This window comes from Arvicola amphibius, chromosome X, assembly GCF_903992535.2.
Source record: "Arvicola amphibius chromosome X, mArvAmp1.2, whole genome shotgun sequence".
In the NCBI taxonomy this organism is placed as follows: domain Eukaryota; kingdom Metazoa; phylum Chordata; class Mammalia; order Rodentia; family Cricetidae; genus Arvicola; species Arvicola amphibius.
The window spans coordinates 58,860,256-58,874,781 of NC_052065.1; the positions used below are offsets into that span (position 1 = coordinate 58,860,256).

Consider the following 14,526-nt stretch of genomic DNA (forward strand, 5'->3'; position numbering starts at 1 on the left):
ATGGGAATTCTGCCCTCTTGGGAAGAGGTTTATATTCTCTTAGAACAGTGAATTTTCCATCTCTGGTCTTGCCAGTTTGTTTTTTCTAGAGTTTCTGGCATGTTATGACAAAACCATCCAAGAGATTTAAAAGAGTAAATGAAAAAAAAAAGCTATAATTAAGTTATGGAGGTTAATTCTAAAATAAGTAAGTAAACCTCTCTAAAACATTAGACCATGGTTTAGAATGAGAGATGCTATAGAAAACTTAAGATCAAAACTGTAGTTTACTTATCTAAGAAACAGGACATAGTAATAGGGAATGTGGGCTCCAGAGCCAGACATAGTCAGGTTTAGAGCCAACTCTGCCATTTACTAGTTATGAAACCTTTACTTAATGTATTTACTGTCAGAAAAAAATAATTGTAGCTGACTTAGGTTGAGGTTAAAGACATTATTTTAGCTTTTATGCACATGTGGGGAGGACTCAAACACTACATAACTTCCCAAAGATTGAAAGCTTTATAAGGTGAAAAGGAAAAAGGTATGTGTGGTATCCTTGTGTTTTGGCTCAGGTGGTAAGTTGCTTTTTTTTTAAGATTTATTTATTATATATAAAGCATTCTCAGTATTCTGTCTGCATGTATTACCTGCACACCAGAGGAGTGCACCAGATATCATTACAGATGGTTGTGAGCCGCCATGTGGTTGCTGGGAATTGAACTCTGGACCTTTGGAAGGGCAGACAGTGCTCTTAACCACTGAGCCATCTCTCCAGCCCAGCAGTTTTCGTTGTTAATTGCTGTTGAACTCTTGGTTGTTTCAGTTTTAATGTCCCTTCCTTGGGAAAATGTTGATGCAACCCCTTTCTGGAAGTTGTCTAATTATTTTTAAGACTTTATTCAGACTCTCTGGGTATAACTTCTTCCATTCCTACCAGACACGGTCTCACAGCAAACTCCCCAATCCTCTGGCTCTTACAAGCTTTTCATGCCCACTTCCACTGTGTTCCCTGAATCTTACATGCAGGAGTTGTTTTGCAAATGAATCCATTGAGACTGTGCTCCACAACTCTGCATTTTGATTGGTCATGATTTTCTGTAATGATCTCTGTTGAAAAAAGAAATTTCCTTGATGGGGGTTGAAGAAAACCTAGGCCTCAGCTCTACACAAAGAACTACAGGCAACTAAGGAATGCTGGAGTGGGAGAAATAGTCTTCCCCACGGAAGAGCACACCAGTTGGTTATCCGATGCCAAATGCTTAGCCATGAAAGCATATATATACAAGTAACATGCAGACTGAGAAGTGTAATTGTACTTTCTTATGTGGACCGCCAGCCTGCAAATAACAACACAGAGACTTCTTATAATTGTGAAAGGTTGACCATTAGCTTAGGTTATCCTACTAACTCTTATTGCTTATTTTAACCTGCTTTTATTAATCTATATTCTGCCATGTGGCTCGGTTACCTCTACTCTGTATTGTATGTCCAACCTCTTCAGTATCTCCCTGGCATCTGCTGCACACCTAGATTCCTTCTGCTTTTCCTTTCTCTCCCCAGAAATTCCACCTATCCTCTCCTGCCTAGCTATTGGCCATTCAGCTTTTTATTACACCAGTTACAGCAGCACATCTTTACACAGTGTACAAATATCCCACAAAAGAGATGGTTATATATGTGTGTGTGTGTGTGTGTGTGTGTGTGTGTGTGTGTTTGTGTATGCATGTAAGTAATCAATGACAAAAAAGACCATAAATTTGAAAGAGAAAGGAGGATATATGGCAGGGTTTGAATGGAGGAAAGGGAAGGGGGGAAATTGCATAATTTTACAATGATTTCAGAAAGAAAAAAAATATTTGTTGAGCTAACCCCAGCACTTGGGAGGGAAAGACAGTTGGGGCTCAATGAGCTCAAGGCCAACCTGGTCTACATAGCAAGTTCCAAGCCACCCAAGGTTACATAGTGAGAATAAAAAGTTCTTTTTATTGAAAAGCTAGAGAGATGACCACCATTTAAGAATACTCATTGCTCTTGCAAAGGACCCATGTTTGGTTCCCAGTTTTAGGGAATCTGATGGCTTTTGCTGGCACCAGGCATGCACATTAAACATATATAATATTCAGGCAAACACTCACATAAAATAAAAATAAATCTTTAAAATGACTACTCAAACTTTATGATTTATGATCACTGGCAGAAATGACAGCAAAGGATTGGAAGAGGCAAGATCTAAAGAAAACAAACACTGAGAACTTTCTCAACATCTTCTTTACCTCTTATACATTTGCATATGAACATTTCTGGAGGCAAAAGAAATATTTCCAAAAGCCAAGAATTATTGAAATTTAGAAGATGGGAAGATTTTGCAGTACTTGCTGAAGAATGGCTAGCACAAAGATAAATCCTTCCAGTTCTAATTCTGTTTAACTATATCTGAAAAATCCTATATAAGTAAACCTTGTGAGTTGCCTCAGAATTATGATAATGTAGGGTACAGAAACCTACTAGAGCCAAAATTTACAACCTCTGAAAATACGGGCTCAGGACAGCAGTGTTCGTTGCCACACCAACTTTAGAGAATTTCATACTTCTCATTTCTGAGATCTGAATTACATGAAAGATGAAGCAAAGCCATGGAATGAACTTAATACAATAAACCATCCTCACTGAAGAGCTGGCAATAGAGCTGCAGCCTGGTATGCCTGTAGGCAGTTCTGTTAGTGGTGACTGGCTCAGAAGAACTCTGTAGAATTGCTGTCTGCCACTAAAATGCACTTGGCATACACAGTAGGGGAGTGCTAAAGATTGCCACAAGCTGATAAAGTTCTTGGCTTCCCTCCACCATCATAGTTAATCAGAGTAAACCCTTTTATCCAAGGCTCCTGCTGGACTCTTGAATTAGAGTTTTTCTTCTCTATTGTCTATTGACCCTCCCAGTTACATATTTTTTAAATACACAACAATATATCCCCATGACTTTTATTAAGACTCACAACAGTGAAAGCAAAGTGTTTCAAATGTAAGTACATGTGCCCTTCATTCTGAATTAAAACTATTTTTATTTTAAGTGACAGGTGAACACCCCATTTTTAGTCATGAAGGCAACCATTGTTGCTGGACGTTCCTCCTGGGGCTTTAGGTACCAACTGTACCCTTAAAGTATAATTCAAGTAAACTTTTTTGTTGCAGTAACCTGTGAGGAAAAGCAGTCATTTCATTCCTGCAGAATCAAGTATGATTTTTGTTTATATCCCCTCTTCCAGGACAAAATCCATATAAAGTATTTTGCATGTTTTTTCTAAACACATACTTCATTTTGGAAGGCTCTGCTATTAATTGTAAATGAAGTACCCTGCCTTTGATCCCCTATCACCTTGAGTTGATCATACTTTAAAAAAAAGACAGTGGAAGTTGCAGCCTTAGATTGGGTGTAGAAGAAGAGAAAATGACTTGTTAGGCTAAAACAAAATCTACTGTTAGATTTTTTGGAAGTCTTTTGGTGGGGAGGGTTCTGAGACAGGGTTTCTATGTAGCTTTAGAGCCTGTCCTGGAACTCACTCTGTAGACCAGTTTGGCCTCAAACTCACAGATATTTGCCTGTCTCTGCCTATGGAGTGCTATATTAAAGGTGTGAGCAACCACCACACGGCCTAATGTTACATATTTATACATTTATAATTGTGAAAACTGAGCCATTCTGTGATTATACAAAACACATCGCCATAGCCATGAGCTGAAATGTTGGCATTTTGAAATTTCACTGGTCCAAAAGCCACCTAGTTTGATCCTGATCCTCTTAAAGGTGCTAGGAAAAGTCTCTAGGCTGGAAATGTTGTAATTCCAGAACTTGGGACATGGGAGCAGGAGGACAGTGACTTTGAAGGTAGCTATATGATTTCCAAGAAGTACATTGCAAATGGCTGTTTCAAAAAGGAGCCCCCAAAGAAGACAGTTTTATAAGCTCTTATAATCTTTGATGGTTATATAAATATATTGAAATTTTAACACAGGAGAAAGAAAGGGTAACCACTAGACAATCCTAGATTGGTGCCTCGTTTTTAAAGATCTTTCCCTATGCCTGGACACTTGCCAATGCTGTACACTAAGATAAGAAAGAATTTGCAAACACTGAAGCTTCCTTTGAGTTTGCTTTGATCCTCACTGGTTAGGAATTTCTGGGCAGAACAAGGGAAATGCTTTACAAACAGCACTCATTAAAGGTCCATCTCCTGACCTTTAAGGTACTAAGATTGCAACTGTGTGTTGTTTCACCCGGTTGATGCAGATGCTGCATGTTCTAACCCTAAACTTTTTGACAACGAACACTTGTCACCTATGAACTCCTTCACCACATGACTTCCTGAGAACAAAGCTTTCTTCCTAAGGCTTCAGAATCACTGAAGCAGAAGCAGTGATATATACATTACAGTGCCAAGTGAAGTATAAATTTCAGTGATGAGAATAGAACTGCTCAGATGGTTGTCTAGAAACAAATTCATTCTAATAGGTAGTTTTCAGTTACCTTTCTAGGTGTTTGTTCCAGTGCACAAAAAAGGATTAGCCATTCTGTACAAGGGAACTTAACCTCCCAAGGTGCTTATTCTTTCACTCCTAGTAACTACCGACAGCACCATCATAGGATGCGAGCAACAGAGGCCACAGGACTATGTGTAACTATGAGTACATTTTTTTTCTGGCATATTCAATCTAGGACATTAATTTACCTGTCATGTGAGAGCTTGCCATTCTGCCTAACTATAAAATGAAAGTCAAAACCAGCTCTTCATTCTGTCTACTTTCCTGATGCACTACCATTATTTTATATCTGCTTTTTGCTGGTATGTCCAGAGGAGTGGCTAGGCTTGTACATTAATAGAGACTCAGTGGGAGAAGCATAAAAGTGTAACTGTCTATAAAATGGGTTAAATTTTGACTAGTTAGAATGGTTAAATGTTTCACTCGGGCTTAGTGATCTTTGCTCTCTTACTACATGATCTTATTTTTCCCCCTAAAGACTACACAATTACCCTTTAGAAAAAAGAAAGCTTCCTGAGAGGTGGGAAATGGAAACACATTACTGTTATCTCTGAGTACAAAATCAGTCCAGTACCATAAATGACCTCTGCATATACTTTAAAAATATCACTTAAAATCAAATAAGCAGTATAAAAAATTGTAAATTTGACTTCACTTTTTTTCCCTAAATCAAAACATTTTTGCTACAGGATGAAGCTGTTGCTTGCATGACTGCAACCATTGATACTGCAGTAGAAGCAGACGCTGTAAGTAACTGACCCATTTGAGTGGAACCTGGAGCTCTCACTGCTGCTTCCTATAGTTGATCATTTGATTCTGGAAGAGGATCTGTGATTATTACCATTCTTCATAGAATACTCTGGAAATCTAGAAATCTTAAGAGTAAATGTGTTTCATAATAGCTCAAACAAGGATAAGGTCTGTTTCTAATAATTTAACTAGTAATGAGCAGCAGGACTTCTCGAGGGCATCATTGTTTCATTTCTCAACCTGGCTTATTTTCTATTAGGTGGTAGAATTCTGTTTCAATTACCCAATAAGTCAAAACAAGGTAAGGAACAAATAATGACAGTGTCAAAAAAGCATTTGAGGAGAATGTTTTCTGGATATGCTTTTCTATGGATGGGATGATCATATACTCGAACAAAGAAAGGAAAATGTTTTGAGTGTTCAGATCATATTGATAGGTAAAGTGTATCTGTTATTTACTTTGATTGAAGGTTATACAGTAAAGTCAAAAATGGAAGTTTGGTCAATGGTTTTCTTGAGGCAGCCTTTTACACCCAAACAAGTATATATCAGTAGTGTCCTTATTTTGAATGAAACACGATAAGAGATAAATTAAGTAATAAAAGTTAGCTGTGTCAGAATAAATGACTCTTTTTCCATTTCCAAAGTGCCATTTCCCGTGTCTTCTCTTCTTTAGGGGCTTCTCGAGAGGAAATGAAAGTAAGGATTGTTTGTCAGATCAGTATAGGAAAGAGCAAGAAAACTTCTGTATATTAGAGAGGATTATATGAGCAAAGGAATAAGCCCCATAGTTAATTCCAAGTGTTTCAAGCAGATATTATGTGATAAACCACAATAATGAAAGAACGCAGGTATTGCTGATAGAAAAATGGCTTTGGGGAGTGAAGTAGTATTTTAGGAGCTCCAGCCTCCTGTATCTCTTACAAATCTGTATTAGTCAGGATTCTCTTAAGTAATAGTAATAGAATTTATAGAATCATAGATAGATAGATAGATAGATAGATAGATAGATAGATAGATAGAGAGATAGATAGATAGATAGATAGGATTTGTTAGAATGACTTACAGGCTATGGTCCAGCTAATCCAATAGTGGCTTCATATGTATGCGAAGTCCAAGAATCCAGTATTTGTTGAGTCTGTAAGGCTGGATGGCTCAACTGATCTTCAGTATATGCTAGAACCCTGGAGAAGTAGGCTCTAATGCCAGTGAAGGAATGGATTTGCTAGTGAGTGCAGAAGAAAGCAGGTAAACAGAGCAAGTTTCTCTCTTCCATATCCTTTATATAGTCTTCCAGCAGAAGGTGTGGCCCAGATTAGAGGTGGGTCTTCCATTTAAAAAAAGAAGAAAAAAAGGGTGGTATGCCCAGTCATTTTTAGGTTTTAGTTAATTTTAGATGTAGTCAAATTGACAACCAAAAATAACTATCACAAAATCATTATCTTTTCCAGCAAGTGGAAATCAGTCCAGATACCAGCAGGTCTTCTACTGCTTTCAGCACTCAACACGCTCTTCGTCAAGCTCAGATGTCCAAGGAGCTGATTGAGTTGAATAAAGAACTTGCATTGAAAGAGGCACTAGCTAAGAAGATGACTCAGAATGATAGCCAATTACAGCCCATTCACTTTCTGTATAAGGTAAAGTGTTTTCCCCGTCAGCAGCTGGTCATGTCTACCATCATTAACTGAAAGAAAGAAGACAAGCACACCACTTTTGATAATGAAAAGACGAGATAATGTGCATGGTGCACCTGGAATTCTATTAATCAGGTTTTCTTAAGGATACTTTCCTTACAGGGAATATGCAGTTTTGTTCCATTTAATGTACTATTTCATTGTATGCCATGGGCATGTGATAGTTTGATAATGTTACCATAAATGTAGTCCCTACTTATAGAACAAGTGTGTTCTAATAAATGTGTGCATTTCTGAGACACATCTCTTATTAGATGGTCCCAGTTGTAGTATGAATTATTTAAATATATAACTGGGTAAATGGCTAAGCGTTTTCCAATGATATGTCTAAATAACTCTTGCTAATTAATAAATAGACCTTTGTTTGGTCTGTCCTAGCTTGCTTTCCCAGTCTAGCCATCAACTTAGGGTATAACTAAGGACTATAAGTCCTTGGAATTTATTTCACTTGGTATACCTTTCTGTTATTTCAATTACAGCCCCATCCAGGACGTATATGTGAAAGGAAAATGTTAGGAATCTTTACAGGTCTGAAAAATTATTCTTTTCGTTCTTATGTTTGTTCATTTGATGGGGTTTAGAATGTAAGTTATTTACATTTAGAATTTTCAAAGTGTTGCTCCATTGTCTTCTGTTTTCAATGTTGCAATTAAGAAGTACATATGAGCTGGACAATGGTGGCACACGCCTTTAATCCCAGAACTTGGGAGGCAGAGGCAGGAGGATCTCTGTGAATTCAAGGCCAGCCTGATCTATGTAGAGAGTTCCAGGACAGCTAGGACTGACTGACAGAGAAACCCTGTTATACAGAGAAACCCTGTCTCAAAAACAAAAACATAAAAAGAAGAAATGCATATGACCATGAGTTTCCCACCTCCCACTGAAAACCCAGGAATTTTTTTTGTCCCTAGGTATCACTTAATCTTATAGTGATAAGCTTGCTGTAGATCACTTCTCATTGATTATGCTGCATGGGTCCTTTCAGTTCCCAAAGTGTGTCTTCTTTTCTTGGATACTATTATTTCACCACATTTTCTTTCTTCAATTCCCCTTAATCAGATATTGAACCTCTCAGATTTCACTCTACTCTTCCTCCTTCCTCCCTCCTGTTCTTTATGCCCATGTCCTTGTCATTTTATTCCACTCTAGATTTTCTTCCACTTCGACTGAATGTTTTATTTGCCACTAGTTCCTAAGATCTCTTATTGAAGCTCTGAATTGTTCTTGTTTATAGAAATTGTTTTTATGGACAAAGTATCTGTATCTAAGATTAGGAATTAAAATTTATCAACATTTAATTCTCCCTGCCTGGACTCTTTTCTGCACATTTCCTTACTTTTTTTATGTTTTATTGTTGCTTTTAAGAATCTTTCTCAGCTGTCTCTATGGGTTCCCCCATCATGATCTTGAACCCCCTTGGTTATATGATCCCTCCTCCCTCTCTTCAATTGAACTCCAGGAACTCATCCCAGTGCTTGGCTGTGCATCACTGCATCTGCTTCCACTAGTTACTAGATGTAGGTTTTATGATGGCAATTAGGGGAGTCACCAATTTGAATACAGGGGAAGGCCAGTTCAGGTACCTTCTCCACTATTGTTAGGAATCTTACCTGGGGTCATCCTTGTGGATTCCTGGGAATTGCCCTAGCACCAGGAAGCTCACAGAGTCTGGACTGACAGCTGGGTAACCTGCATAGGACCTAACTAGACCCTATGAATGTGGGTAACAGTTATGTGGCTTGATCTGTTGAGGGGGGCTAGCATTGGGACCAGCACTTAACCCAGATGCATGAACTAGCTTTTTGGAGCCCATTCCCTATGGTGGGATATCGATTGCTCAACCTTGATACAGGGGGGAGAGGGGGGCTTGGTCCTGCCTCAACTAGGTCTGCTGGACTTTGTTGATTCCCCATGGGAGGCATTACCTCCTCTGAGGAGTAGATGGGGGGGGGTCAAGGGAGGGGACCAGGAGGAGGGGAAGGAGGGGTAACTGGAGTTAGTATATAAAATGAAAAAAAATTAAATATAGAAAAGAAACTTTCTTCAAATTTCTGGTGATATTTGACTGTCTGTACAAATGTAAGAGTGAAGAACTAAAAACCAATAGGAAGTTTTCGGTGCATAGCTTTCTCCTGAGCTAGTCAGTTTCCCTACAAAAGTGCCTTTTTCTCTGCTTATAGCTGTAAGGGTGGAATTGTGGGGAAAGGGGAGTGCAGTCTCTCTGGTCATGCAGAGTTTTATTTAATACTTGTCAGCAGAGTGGTTCCTCGTGTCTCCTTTTAGCTGAATCTAGGCTGGCAATCCAGCCTGAAAGTTTCAGTCACTTCCCAAGGGAAGTCTCTACTCTTCTCTGTGTTTCCATGATACAAACCAGCTTGCTGCTTGTACGCTTTCAACCTGTAGGAATCATAGTTTAACTTTCCATTCTGGAAGTCACTTGCTGTTTTTCAAAGTTTGTTGAAATTTTTTGAATACTGCCTACTTTTCATGCTGATAATTTATACAATTTTTTGCCTCATTTTAGTGGAATTACAGGAGGAAGGTTAAAAATGTAGTTCAGTTGTCTATGGCAAGGCATACAGTACAACCCTTTTTATGTCAAATGTGTTTTTGTTTTCCAGGATCAATAAAAGATTGCTAGTGAGTCTCTCTTCTTATACTACCCAGAAACATGGAAAACAAGTTTCTCTAGGGTAGTTCTTACTCTATAATATAAATAATGAGATATAGATAAAGGAATGTAGCTAGTCTTTGCCCCGTGGGAACCAATTGTAAAAAGATATACTCTTAATAAAAATAGTACATTTTAATTACAGGTAAATCATTCCTTCTCTTTTTAAGAAATAATGACAGTTTTCCAATTTTAAAAAAAATGTGTGTGTGTTTGCATGTGTGCACACACGTGCTCATCACTACACATATGCAGGGATCAGAAGACCACTTTGTGGAGCTGATCAAGAGCCAACCTTGCAATAAATTCTTTTTATTGATAGGTGACTCAGAACTACTTTATTAACTCTTTTCAGAATAGAAACTAAGACTAAAAGGGGTTTTCTATTGTATGCTTAGTGTTATAGTTAAGATTCAAATTGGAACCTGGGTGGTGGTGCACACCTTTAATCCTAGCACTGGGGAGGCGGAGGCAGGTGGATCTTTGTGAGTTCGAGGCCAGCCTGGTCTACAAGAGCTAGTTCCAGGACAGGCTCCAGAGAAATCCTGTCTCAAAAAAAAAAAAAAGATTCAAATTGGAGCCTTTGAACTTCACAAGTCCTTTTTTTGCTACCACCCAGCTTCATTAAGTTAAAAAGTATTTTTAGCAGCTGGGGAGTGGTGGTGTGTGCCTTTAATCTCAACACTCAGGAGGCAAAGGCAGGTGGATCTCTGAGCTCAAGACCAGCTAAGTCTACAAGAGCTAGTTCCAGGACAGGCACTAAAACTACACAGAGAAACCTTGTATTGAAAAACCAAAAAAATAGATATTTTTAGTGTGCAATTAAAATAGTAAAGTTTAATTCATAAAGCCAGATGTGGAATCCCTGTAACCTTAGCATTTGGGACTCTAAAGCTTGAGGATAGCAAAGAATCCAGACTCACCTGAATAATAAGAATCTGATTGTTTCAAAGAAAGTGAGACCAGGTGGTGGTGCACACCTTAAATCCCAGCACTCGGGAGACAGAGACAGGAGGATCTCTGTGAGTTTGAGGCTAGCCAGGTTTACAGAGACAGGTTCTAGGTTCAGGTTCAAAAGCTACAGAGAAACCCTGTCTTACTTTTAAAAAAAAGAAGAAGAAGAAGAAGAAGAAGAAGAAGAAGAAGAAGAAGAAGAAGAAGAAGAAGAAGAAGAAGAAGAAGAAGAAGAAGAAGAAGAAGAAGAAGAAGAAGAAGACGAAGAAGAAGAAGAAGAAGAAGAAGAAGAAGAAGAAGAAGAAGAAGAAGAAGAAGAAAGAAAATGAAGGAGAGAAAGGAAGGGGGAGGGAGAAAAGAAGGAAAAATTAATAAAATTCACAGGCTAGGCAAAGTAGTATACAACTTTAATCCAAACACCCGGGAGGTAGAAACAGGCTGATCTCTATGATTTTGAGGCCAGTTTTCAAGTTCCAGGCCATCTACAGCTATATAATGAGACCCTGCCACAAAAAAATAATGATTTATGGTTCTTGGAGACAGAACGTTGAATCAATTGTCTTCCTATTCTATTTGGTCCTTTCTTTTTGGCCTGTATTGTTTTTAGGATAACATTAAAAATCTAGAGTTGGAAGTCCTCAGTCTACAGAAGGAAAAGGAAGAATTGGTTCTTGAACTTCAAACAACAAAGAAGGATGTCAACCAAGCCAAGTAAGAATAAAGTCTTTAAATGCTAAGGCCCTGTCATATATAAGGTGATTTTGAGAGAATAGAGAAGTAGAAGATCCATTCAATGTCCCCAAATGATTTAAACATATTAGGTAGGGGAAAGAAACCTAGACAGAAGAAAAATTAAATAATTGAGTTTTTTTTTACTTTTTATATTTAATTATTGGGTTATAGTATGTGCACATGAGTACAGGTGTGCATGAAGGCCAGAAAATGGTACAAGTTCCCCAGACAATGGAGTTACAGATGTTGTTAGCCACCCAGTATGTGTGCCGGAAACTGAACTTGGCTAATCTGCAAGAGCAGCATTTGCTCTTAACTCTTAAGCCATCGCTCAAGCCTCAATAAAATAACATCTCAGGATGACAATAAAAGCATGCTATAACATAGCAAACAACTAGTGCCCAAATCAGTTTTTGGCAGTAACTACGAGTTAGTTTGTTAAGAAAAAGCAGTATTAAGCAGGGCAGCAGTAGTGCATGACTTTAATCCCAGTACTAGAGAAGGGTAAATCTCTGTGAGTTCAAGGCCAGTCTGGTCTACAAAGCTACTTGCAGGTCACCCAGGACTGTTACACAGAGAAACCCTGTCTCAAAAAAACAAAAAATAAAATATAAAGAAAAAGTTGTATTAGCGTTCACAGACAGGAGCTATTGATTCAGGCTAGTGTGAACAAGGAAGGATTTAAAAAATTAAATGTGAGCAGGCACTTGAAAAATCTTAAGGCCTCCTTGACAATGTTTGTGCCTCTGTTTGTGAATAAATTTAATGCTCAAGTTAATAATTAAAAATCAATCTAGCCATCCATTGATTAGTTAGAATAAAGCTAAGATAGACAATCAGAACCCCCTCCTTTCTCTTAGACTTTTACCATAGACAGCCTTATTTGCTCTTACTTGGGATTGTTTGCATTTTAAACCTCATGTTCTTTAGAGTCATGTTAAATGCTTACTTCCTGTCTCTAATTTATATAATAATCATCAGGATTAGTGCTTACAGCTAAAGCAAGGTGACTTCCTCCCTTTGGACAGAGAGAGTATATTTGAAGTAGTTCATTTTTGTCTACTCAAAAATGGGTTGCTTTACTCTGAAATGAAGCTTTCATTAGTGAGACAGTTTCTATTGGATGGGTTGTAGTCATTATTTTAAAGAGGGATGTATCTAAAGTTGTAAACCTGAGAGTCCTTTGTTATATGTTTTAAAATAAACCATTTCACTTCTCTTCTATTACAACTGTGTTTAGGCTGAGTGAGCGCCGTCGCAAACGTCTCCAAGAGCTAGAGGGTCAAATAGCTGATTTGAAAAAGAAACTGCATGAACAGTCCAAACTTCTGAAGTTGAAGGAATCCACTGAGTATACTGTCTCCAAACTGAACCAGGAGATACGGGTAATAAACTCTTACCCTTGACCACATTCGAACTACAAGCATGGGTGTTCCATTTACAACCATGCCCGAAGTGATTTCAGGAGAGAAAGTGGGAAGCAGAGCAGTCATTTCAGATGTAAAAATGGCCATAAGTATGGTATTCTAGGACATTGTGCTAGTCACTCTCTAGAATCTTTGACTTCTTTTTTGCATACAGAAATTTTAAGGTTAAACCAAGAGATTAAAATATGTCAGTATTTAATGGTGATGTCCTGATCTTCTTCCATGATCTCAGGGTACAATTTTGTAAAGTAGTAGCAAGATGTCAGACATCTAGAGGTTTTTATCAGTTACTGATTGTTTAGCTTGTGCAATCAGCAAAGTGATTACAGCTCATTTGTACTGAATTCTTTAGAATATTAATAGTTGATAGGCGAATTTGTCCCTGATTTTAGGATTAATTTGTTGGAGCCACCTTTAATCCCAGTACTCCAGATGGAGGTGAATTTTTCTGAGTTCAAGGTCAACCTGCTCTACATAACAATTTTCAGGCCAATAAGAGTTGCCTGGTGAGACACTATCTAAAAAACAAAATATCTTCCTTACTTTCTTGAGGGGCTAGAGAGATGACTTGGTAATTAAAAGCCCTTGCTGTTCTTCCAAGGAATCCAAATTCAGTTCCTAATACCTACATCTGGTGGCTCACCTGGAACTCCAACTCCAGAAGATCCAACACCTCACCAACATTCATACACACACACGTACACAAAATAAAGATTAAAAAAACACAAATGCTTCCTTGAAAGTCTACTTATCTAAAGTAAATGTAGGGCTGCATTTAGCTTTTTTGAAGGTTTCTTTTTGAGTCTCCATTCTTATGGTCTATATTTGGAAATCCTGTATAAGTCTAACCAGCATTTGTCAGTGACCTTCTCAGCTTAGCTCTAGCCTTCCTCTCTTGTTTATGGCTGCTCTGTCCTTCTGTACATTAGCCTAGAATAAAGTACACATGACTAACACACTGGTTTTGTTTGGTTTAGTTTACTTTTGTTTTTTGCAGATGATGAAAAACCAACGAGTACAATTAATGCGTCAAATGAAGGAGGATGCTGAGAAGTTTAGACAGTGGAAGCAACAAAAAGACAAAGAAGTAATCCAGTTAAAAGAACGGGTAAGTAAATTAAAGCTTCTCAGAGGCCTAGCTAATGAGCCCTTCTCCAAGCTAGTAATACTAAAGATTCTTTTTGTATATTTGATACCTCCAGAAGGTATTCACATTCATGAATTGAACAGCTTTCTTTTGGGTGCCTACCATATATGCAAGGCACTCTGGCCTAGGTACTATGGGAAGTTAAAGCTGAGTAATAAATGTGCTCTGTCCTTGAATAATATCTTGTTTATACAGGAAGGTGCAATGTAGGCCTGGATTTCTTGAATACAAGGACTAAATCATTGGAGGATTTAAAAATTATACAAAAAGAGACTCAACAAGTAAAGGTGTTTGCTGCTAAGCCTATTAATCTGAGTGATCCGCAGAAACATATAAAGATGGAAGGAAAGAAGTGTCTTTACAGATTGTTCTCTGGTCTCCACACATGTGCCATGGCACATCCCTAAACACAATGACAAATAAAATAATTTTAAGAACAACACATAGGAAAAATAATCACTTCAGCAAAAGCAAGCAGTAATGGAAAAACAAGACCAAAATATATGAGACATAAAACAGAAGGCAGAAGGTATACATTGAACCTCATCAGTAGCATTTGATGTTGCTGTGGGATAAGGGACACTTTCTGCTTACCTCCAGTGATACTGTGCTAAAACCAGAATGATCTTACAA

At 38.0% G+C, this 14,526-nt stretch overlaps 1 protein-coding gene across 1 annotated transcript in view; it reads left to right on the plus strand.

The window, feature by feature from the left end:
- Positions 1-14,526, plus strand: part of Kif4a (kinesin family member 4A) — a 112,455-nt gene that overhangs the window by 63,851 nt on the left and 34,078 nt on the right. The window contains exons 14-18 of the mRNA XM_038316803.1: positions 5,208-5,264; positions 6,720-6,905; positions 11,195-11,298; positions 12,560-12,704; positions 13,744-13,854. Coding sequence (XP_038172731.1) covers positions 5,208-5,264; positions 6,720-6,905; positions 11,195-11,298; positions 12,560-12,704; positions 13,744-13,854 — 603 coding nt within the window. The remainder of the gene's footprint in view (positions 1-5,207; positions 5,265-6,719; positions 6,906-11,194; positions 11,299-12,559; positions 12,705-13,743; positions 13,855-14,526) is intronic.